Source organism: Eurytemora carolleeae, unplaced genomic scaffold, assembly GCF_000591075.1.
Source record: "Eurytemora carolleeae unplaced genomic scaffold, Eaff_2.0 scaffold148, whole genome shotgun sequence".
Taxonomy (NCBI): domain Eukaryota; kingdom Metazoa; phylum Arthropoda; class Copepoda; order Calanoida; family Temoridae; genus Eurytemora; species Eurytemora carolleeae.
The window spans coordinates 300,067-308,772 of record NW_019396061.1 but is presented as its reverse complement, the minus strand read 5'-3'; the positions used below and the strand labels follow the sequence as shown (position 1 = coordinate 308,772).

At 35.9% G+C, this 8,706-nt stretch overlaps 2 protein-coding genes across 2 annotated transcripts; both read right to left on the bottom strand.

Moving 5' to 3' along the window:
- Positions 1-664: 664 nt before the first annotated feature.
- On the bottom strand, positions 665-3,608 carry LOC111708732 (mitotic checkpoint serine/threonine-protein kinase BUB1). Its single transcript, XM_023482193.1, has 3 exons — positions 3,241-3,608; positions 2,183-2,942; positions 665-1,163 (listed from the first exon to the last, which is right to left on the bottom strand). The coding sequence occupies exons 1-3, from the start codon at positions 3,526-3,528 to the stop codon at positions 874-876; spliced, it is 1,338 nt and encodes a 445-aa protein (XP_023337961.1). The 5' UTR covers positions 3,529-3,608; the 3' UTR covers positions 665-873.
- Positions 3,609-5,363: 1,755 nt separating this feature from the next.
- Positions 5,364-8,121, bottom strand: LOC111708720 (ubiquitin carboxyl-terminal hydrolase 3). The gene is made up of 3 exons (XM_023482183.1): positions 7,053-8,121; positions 6,456-6,865; positions 5,364-6,016 (listed from the first exon to the last, which is right to left on the bottom strand). Exons 1-3 carry the CDS (start codon positions 8,080-8,082, stop codon positions 5,900-5,902), a joined length of 1,557 nt encoding a protein of 518 aa, XP_023337951.1. The 5' UTR covers positions 8,083-8,121; the 3' UTR covers positions 5,364-5,899.
- Between the last annotated feature and the right edge of the window lie 585 nt (positions 8,122-8,706).

Genomic DNA, 8,706 nt, shown 5'->3' with positions numbered 1-8,706 from the left:
TCTCCATGTTATAAAGATCTAAAGAATAGTTAAATTCATCTTCGATAACCTCTGATTGTCATACCATGAAGGAATAACTTTAATTGAGGAATCAAGCATTGATACTCAAATTTAAGTGCCCACATTAGATATCGAGATCAACGATACTTAAATCAGAGGTCTCATCAATTCATTTCAGGTTCAATATCATATTATATATTGTATAGCTACCAGATCTACCAGATTTCTTTAGGATATCAGAATATCTCCACAAGTACACCGGTTTTAATTATATGAGGTTTAGCATTAAGAAGATCCCGAAATAGGTAAAGAAAATACGATTGAATAAATAAATAATCACTATAGATTACATGTTTCACTAATTAGCTTCTACCACATCATAAATATCCAAATGATCCGCTAATTAAAAGGAAAATTGTTATGAACGTTTATATAACTTTCATCATGAGATAGCCAGCACGGATTTCTCAATACCTCACTAATTCAACAAAATAAATCATCAATTTGAACATTCACAAATAGTCAATCATAAATTCAGTATTTATAGTTATATTTAAGATAAAATATGTTTAATTTACACATAAAAGGAAAAGATTCACAAAGCATGCATAGAGTTCAATAAACTATCAGACTTAAAGTAGTTTGAACAATAAATATTTCATGAAAAGTGCCGAAATAATTTAATAATTTGATCACTAATTGAACTATCATCAGGCAACAAGTAAGAATACCAACTAAAAGAATATATAATAATACTCTTCAACCCATCACAGTTTCATAAATAATATAAATTTAGACGAAAATATTTTCACATACTAAAATTCAAGTATTAAATAAATGAACGATGAATATTGCATCAATAATCAGCAGTTTTCACAACAAACGCCTCCATTTCTCAAGTAGTTTTATTTCTATCACTTCTCTAGCTTTAACAAGTCCTTCTCGTAGATCCTCAATCTCAAAGAGAAGAAGAAACTTCTTCCTCCACTCTAATAAAGAGGGCAGGCACTCCTTCTCCTCCCCCTTGGGGTTTAGCATGTCGTCGAAGAACTGCTCCCAGAGCTTCACCTGCCACCAGCGCTTGAAGGATCCTTTGACGACCCATCGGTTTTTCACCGTTCCAACCTCTATATACTTCCCAAACAATAGACAGTACGCAGCACCTAAATCAATATCAATTGTCAGAAATAAGTATTTTGTGATCTCAAACAAATTCGACATAAGGGAGCTACATAATCAAATTTGAAAGATTCTCGATTGAGCTTTGGAAGCTGATTTGGAAAAAGGTTTGCTTGATAAATAAAGTTTTGCATTCCTACATTTTAATACTTTCCCTTTGGGGTGAAGCAAATTTTATGTACAATTTAAAATTGTAAATATTCCTTTGTGGAGAGTTTTTTAACTGCTTCAAAAAAATTTGATGGTTCTCAGAGAAAATATATTTCGATATTTTAAATATCCTTCTCAATTCTTGAGGTATAGTGTACAAGTTATATTTAAGAAACTGTATTGTCTTTATTACTCACTTCATCGTGAATTTCATATTGAACGTGCTATAAAAGTAATCATCGTGCAATAATGTTTAATTAGCTGTACATTATAGCACGTGTGTTACAAAGTTATGATTGGTTCCCGGATTTCCTCCGAAAAAAAATAAGGATATTTCCAAAATATTTTTCTCAATTGAAATGAAAGTAAAATTGAAATAAACTTTTTATTTTGACTTCTGCTTTGTTTCAAGGCTTATTTGATCTAGAAACAGCCATTGAAATAAGACGAGCACAAAAACGTTTCATAGAATTATCTAAAACACTAAATTTTCTCTGTATTTCGAAAGTTCTCACCTTTTTAAATTATATTTTGTCCCTCGCTAAAGCTCGGGACAAAATTGAATCTAAATAGGCTTGAACCTTCTCGATACAGAGAAAGTTTCTGTTAAAAACTTTATACACTGCGAACCAAAATAACTGCTATAAATAGTTATTTTTGTATTTGATTTTCTATAAAATTATTTACGCCAGAATTTACTTCAGTGTACACAAAACCAACATAGTAAGCCGTCTTTTGCAACAAAGAATGTTGATCGTTGATAAATCTTTACTAGTAGAACGATAAAATAAGAAAAACTATGGGGTGAAAAGTTTGAAAGAAAAAATATAATAATAAAAAATATTGAACCCACCTGCAATTCCAAAATAATCTAGATGATATTTTCCAGTTCGTCCCGTCTCGTCCTGCTCATTTTTTACTCCGTTCTCAGTCTTCTTCGTTAGACCAGACAATGGTTCAGATTTTTTCGATTTAGGTTCCGGTTTCTCCGACTCAGATTCAATTTTATCCGTCTTGGGTTCAGATTTCTCCGACTCGGGTTCATTTTTCTCCACGTCCATCTTCTGCCCAGCATCATCTCCAGCAGGGGTTTCAAACCTATCTACAATGTTTTGCTTAGCTTTAACCTCCTCAACAGCCTCAAGCTTCAGGTCTATGGCTTTCCCAAAGTCGATTAACTGAAGAGAGGGTGAGGTTGATGTTGATGGAGTGTGACGCATCAGAAAATTATCTGGTTTTAAATCCGCGTGCACAATGTTGACGCTGTGCAGCAACTCCATTAAACCAAGGAGCTCAGCAGTTAAATATATTGCTATGGGTTCTATAATACTCTTATCTGCGTTCTTGGTGAGATTGACAAGATCAAGCAGGGTTCCCATCTTCTGAAGCTGGGAGATAATAACAGCTCCGTCCCGATAGGTATAACAACGCGGAGCAGTCATGAATCCTCTCTTCCAGGATGTCTCCTCCTCCTTTAATGGATGCTGGAGCTGATCGAACCGTTGATCTACCTGTCCTAGAATATACCATTCCCAATCGTTGGCTGGCATTTGAACCTTGAGCACGGTATTTCTCTCCTCGGCAGGTCCGTTCACCCAACAGGCAGAGTACACCTGGACAATGGGACAAACTAAATTTTTTCCCTCATTGCAAAATGACGTTTTTTGTTAATTAGTTTTTCCACATAAGAACACCGGCTTTAAATTCTTAAGAAATATATGTTAAACTTTCTGAACTCTTTTTGGTTGTTAAAGTTTAAGTATCAAAGTTGGCGGGGTAAAAATAAGAAAATATTTCAAAACGTTCGCTGAAGAAAAGAAAGCTAAAAATCATAATTTATTTACTAGACGGACACAGAACGGTTCCGGTTCCGCATGAAAATGGAATGGATTGTAAATACATATTTCTTACCTTGGCGAACCCACCCTCTCCGATCATATCTCCTACAGTGAAAATATCGTTGTTGAGCTGTAATGATGTCCCAGGTTTAATGAACGGAAGGGGGCCAGGGTTCTCAAAATATCCTGGATACTCTCTAGGATGTGGACTCACACCCTCCAGTAGTTTAAGATGAGCCGCGGGACGATAGGGTTCACGAGAAACCTTCTCAGTACTAAACCTCTTGGCAAAATCCTTAGGTGTATAGGGTCCCGGAGTAAACGCTGCGTGGGATCTTCGATGAATCTTGAGAGATGCCATTCTTGAGAAAACTTTGCGGCAAGTTTTGCATCGAACAACCTTCGGTGTTGCATTCTTCTTAGGACTTATATCGAATGAGGTTGGGANTAACATTGACGTAATGTTTACCTACTTAAGTTATTTACATATTTATCTTCTGAAAGTACACTGTTAAAGGGAACTGTGTACGTAACTTCTAGTGACTCACCATTTATAGTGGCATGCCAGATTCTTATGTATATCTAAAGAAGTGTTAAATTCCATCAATTATCTCTAAGTTAATTTTACAGAGAAATCACAATTGCAAATCATCTATTTCTAAATAAGAAAACAATGAAAACAGTTTCGCAAGTTTTAATGTGACCATTGTGAATCAGGTATTTCACTCTATAAATTGTGAGTCACCAGTAGTTAATATAGTTTTAATAGTGTACTTTCAACGAGATACCTGACTATTGCTTGATTCCTCCTCCCAATGATAAGGATCTGTAGAAGATTTCCCCACGATCTCCTGAGCAGAGATCTTCTCCTCATAGTCAACACTTCCCTCGTCCAGACTCTTCTCCTGATCAGAAATTAGTTATTTCTTTTTATTCTAGAACTGAACTTATACATCTATTAGGACAGGAGATAATTCTTATATTTTCAGGGAAGGATGCATGGAGTTAATAATAAATTCCGTAGATGGATAAAGTATGCCCAAGGTATTATCAAAAAAGTATTGGAAATCTTATTTAAACTTAAACCCATCTTTTAGAACAAAAGCATTTACTTCTTTATATAACACATATATTGTAACATACACCCTATTGTTGGGACTTAGGTAATGGAACCTGAACAATTTTTGGAATAGAAACAATGATGGAAACGTCCATTTTTCCATAGAACCCAAAATATATTGAGATGTATATAGGCCAGGGGTGGTAATGTACGCTAATTCAGAAACAAAATGTAAAGTGGATGAGAGCAATCCGATATAGCAAATGTCAGAATAAAGTACTGCTACAATGTACCTTTGTGTGGTATATACGGACTGCAGTATGGTGTTTGTCTGTTATCTTCAAAAATTGCTATTGTTTAGTTAGTATTTTGCTCAATAAAAGTTTGAAAGTTTAGTTAGTATTAGTACTATGATTTGATATATAGGAGTTTTTTCAAATGTGTAAAGTAAAGAACTAACAGGATAGCTTTTTAGAGTTCTACAGGGTGTCCCAAAAAACATGGGAATTCAGTGACGAATTGGATATCGTTTTTGTAATGAATTAGCATTGTGATACCTAATTTCAAAAGCCATATTATTATGTTTACTAGAGTTTATTTTATGAAAAGGGTAAAAGACTGTAAAGATGTGTCTATAACGTCTCCGAAGGTTGAACAGTGTAGACGGACAAGTTTACTCTGTTTGTATACTGCAATTTTCTTGTTTTACTAAGTACAACCGTATGCAGTCAAAACATAAACAAACAAAATGTGAACATAGCAGACGAAATTCTTACAGATTACAGCTTTCTCAGTAGGTATCACTATACTAAATCAAAGAATTGGCTAAAAAAACTATATCGAATTCGTCACTGAATTCCCATGTTTATTGGGACACCCTGTAAGTAATATTGAGGTAGACTAATGATTATTCTACGAGATACATAAATGGATTTATATATCAAACTGTCAGTATAGAATTCAGTTCCATGCGTAGGGCGTACACTGATATATAAACAATTTATATTACTCCGTCTAGGGACGTATCTTCATCCTCTAGCTCTTTAGCATAACTATAAATTCTACCTTTCCGTCAATACTAGAACCTTCATCTTCCATCCAGGAGCTAGTATACTCCTGGGCTCCCCCCATCCTTATCTGAAATACAAACAGTTAACCATAACAATACTTTATATCCATCTTTTTCGTCTCTAGTTTTAACTAGTTGGACCAAAGTTTGGATTTTTATTGATTCTGAATATCCGGGTTATGTTTAGGACCTAGATTATCATGTATAAGCTGCTGAATATTTTTAGATTCGAAATTCACGAATTTTTTACTTAAGTTACTGCTCAATCAAAATTATTCTCTACTTCTTAACCATAGATTATACTCTATTGCTATGATAAATTTTCTTCTCCTGAACCAAGGAAAGGTTGAGTTCTCTTCTAAACCAGGGATTGGCCGAGTTTTCTTCTGCCTGTTTGTGGAGTTATTATCTCTGAAAGGGCAAGATTAAGTTTCCTTGTCCTCAATTTTTTCTCCTTTACCTTTAAAAGTTCTTCTTTAATAACTGGAAGAGGTTGAATTAATGGTCAAAAAATTTTCCTTGAATAATTAGGAGCGGGTAAGTGAGTCGAAAATGGCTTAAAACCTTGACATCGCTATGAATTTTTAATTCCAAAAAAGCTGATTAAACTTTGCCGAGATCTAGTTCTCTCTGTACATAGAAGAGAATATATGCTTTACTAGATCCAACAGTTTGGAAGTCTGCCTCGCGTACCGTACAGTCGTTAAAGTGGAACCAGGCCTAAAAATAATTATCATAATTCTGAGTAATCATGGATTTACATTTAATAAGGTGGACAAGGGACCGGGGCAAAAATTAAGCGAGTTGACAATTAATTTTCATCGTCAATTTGATTTAATTTTAAAAATGATAAACGGATGAAATGTTTCTAACAGGGGAAATATTCAAAAATTATAAGCAATAATCTAAATTGGGACTAAAACACACCTTTTACTACATTCTGATAATTTGCATAAAATGGATCTATTTTCGGAGAATAAAGTTCATACCAAACAAATCCTTTAATTACATAGTTAAAAATCATTCCCCCTCCCTGATTATTTGAGATCTTATTTGTACACCAGGTAAAATTAATAATTTTTAAGGAAAAAAATTTAATTTTCATTAATTTAATTTTCATGGGGGGGGATTAGAATGAGTTCTGAAACCATTAAAATACCTTGTTATTTGTAGCGAAGGCAGTATAATGCCCTGATCCTATTCCATTTCCGTGATGAACAATCACAGCTGCGAGATCATACAAACTTGTTCCTGCGTTAGAGTACCTGGTCCCGGACAAATTATTGAGAAGATATCCGGACATATCTAAACCGTTCAGAGGAAACTCAATATGATTATCCAGCTTGGTCCGGGCGTAGGTCGTCCATCGAAATCGTTTCACGTGCAGACAGAGGACATTTGGCAAACGTCGAATCCAGAACTTTTTAGTCGACGGTTGCTTCGACTTGCAGACGTTGCAGAAGAATCGTTCTGTATCCGCCAGTTCTTCTGTTTCGACAAATTTCTGTAAACAATCATATATGTGACATGTTCGATTTCCGTCCTTTTCTTTAGGCTTTCGAACAGGTCCTGACAATACAAATCAATCATTATACTTCGGGATTCAAACCATAGGAAAGATGAGAAAAAAAAACATTTTTGTGATTATTTAAAATATTTTTTATAACTATCCCTAATAAAAAAAATAGTAATTGTACTGTTTGGAAAAAAAATGAAACAATGCAAATAAATTAAAGATTTCTTGATTGATTGGTTCCTGTAAACTGCTGTGGTATATCCACAGATAGATCTAGGAACGGATCCTGCTTCTTACTGGTTGTTCTGCAGCTGAGGCAGGTCACCTCGCTCTGCAGGGTTCCACCAAACACTGACGTCACCACAGACTGAGACTTGGCTAAGGAAGCGCCGCGGAGCACCTCGTCAATTCGGTCATTCCTGAACCTGCTGGGTAGGAGGAGAAGTAGTTCAGTGTGTAATCGGTCCAACATATATCTCAGGAACTCATGAGCGTCTTGCTGTTGGTATCCGCGGAACCTTGGAACAACTTTCCAGATCGCGTGGAACAATGATTCTGGAGATATTGCGGATTTATCCTCGCCTTCCTTTAACGCTCTCAATACTTTCTTTAACTCTTCAGTAACAATTATACCGTCGGCGGAGAGACGATTTATCGCTGTTTTAGCTCCTTTACTCGTGTTTAACTGATGTTCTAAGGAAGGTAGGCCGGTTAAAATATTACAAAATTCTTCAATATTTCCCAGGCTTTGGAGCACTGAGTTCATAAAACATGTATTTCCCAAATTTTTTAATCCCAACCGTTTCTTGGGAATTTTAGACTGTTGCACTTTTTTAGGCGCCTTCTGCTTTTTAAGAGCAGCTCCACCTGCGACAGAGCACGAAACAGTTCTTTTTCTCCGGGGGCGGAGCGATCGGCTTGGAGCCGAATCTGGTTCTTTATTTAAACTACGTCTTAGTATGAGACCGCGTAATGTCTCGATAAGTCTGTCTGGTGTATCATTTATTACAAATTCATCACAGTCGTAGCAGAACACGGTCAGCTCTTTGGTTTCAATGCACACAGAATGAGTCTTTGTCTTCTCCTTGTGTTTCAGCGCGTGCGCGTTCACGTAGCGGCCGCAGCTAAGCACGCCACAGCTCACGCACACCCAGATACTATCACTAGCCTTACATACTGAACAGCAGAGTTCGTCTTCTGACCCGGAGAAATCTGGAAAGGAGAAGTCAGAGCCTTTGCCACATATGTTTGTCAAATGCTCGCACTCCATCTCTAGTCTGAAACTATAAATTCCAAATTATAATAGAACAATGCAAATTAGCATAAATACTTTATTAGTATACCGATTTGTTAAGCGAAATTGTCTGGAATATAGACCCCCCCCCCACCCTGAATAACATCACTTCAAAAAAGGTACTCACAATAGGATGGACCCACAGCTCGGCCCCTTAGCCCGCCTATGCCATTGGGCTCAATTCAGAATTTGTCTCAACCTGGCCCAAATCACCCATGTAAAGGTTTTAAGAGATTCGCTTAACCGACAAAGACGAAAACTGAATGTTTTAATTTTGAATCTATTTTAAAACTGTNTTTTTAGTGAAAACGTTCCAATTTTAACTTTCCGGTTGCTTTAATCATGCAACAAGATCCTATAATTTATATCGTGAGTCAAGCACTTTTTTTTAACCGGTTTATGCAGCCAACAGCGTAATGCCAAAATGGCAGAATTGGTACTCTACTACTCTCAATCTCAAGTTTGAGAGAACGCGGCAAATTCAAAATTCAAAATGTCGTCTTTCTAATTAGTAATACAGAGCGTCCCATATCATATTAGATTATCTCCAATCTTTAACACCAAAATAAACCCTTAATACTCGAAAAACTTATCATTTTC

What these genes read in the sequence shown, in the direction of transcription:
- LOC111708732 (XM_023482193.1), bottom strand. Translation starts at nt 3,528, where the DNA reads ATGGCATCTCTCAAGATTCATCGAAGATCCCACGCAGCGTTTACTCCG. An exon ending in GAGAGGGTGGGTTCGCCAAG is followed by an intron (nt 2,943 to 3,240) that starts GTAAGAAATATG and finishes CCCATTGTCCAG; the next exon opens with GTGTACTCTGCCTGTTGGGT. An exon ending in AGATTATTTTGGAATTGCAG is followed by an intron (nt 1,164 to 2,182) that starts GTGGGTTCAATA and finishes ATATTGATTTAG; the next exon opens with GTGCTGCGTACTGTCTATTG.
- LOC111708720 (XM_023482183.1), bottom strand. Translation starts at nt 8,082, where the DNA reads ATGGAGTGCGAGCATTTGACAAACATATGTGGCAAAGGCTCTGACTTC. An exon ending in TATACCACAGCAGTTTACAG is followed by an intron (nt 6,866 to 7,052) that starts GAACCAATCAAT and finishes TTGTATTGTCAG; the next exon opens with GACCTGTTCGAAAGCCTAAA. An exon ending in CCTTCGCTACAAATAACAAG is followed by an intron (nt 6,017 to 6,455) that starts GTATTTTAATGG and finishes AATTATTTTTAG; the next exon opens with GCCTGGTTCCACTTTAACGA.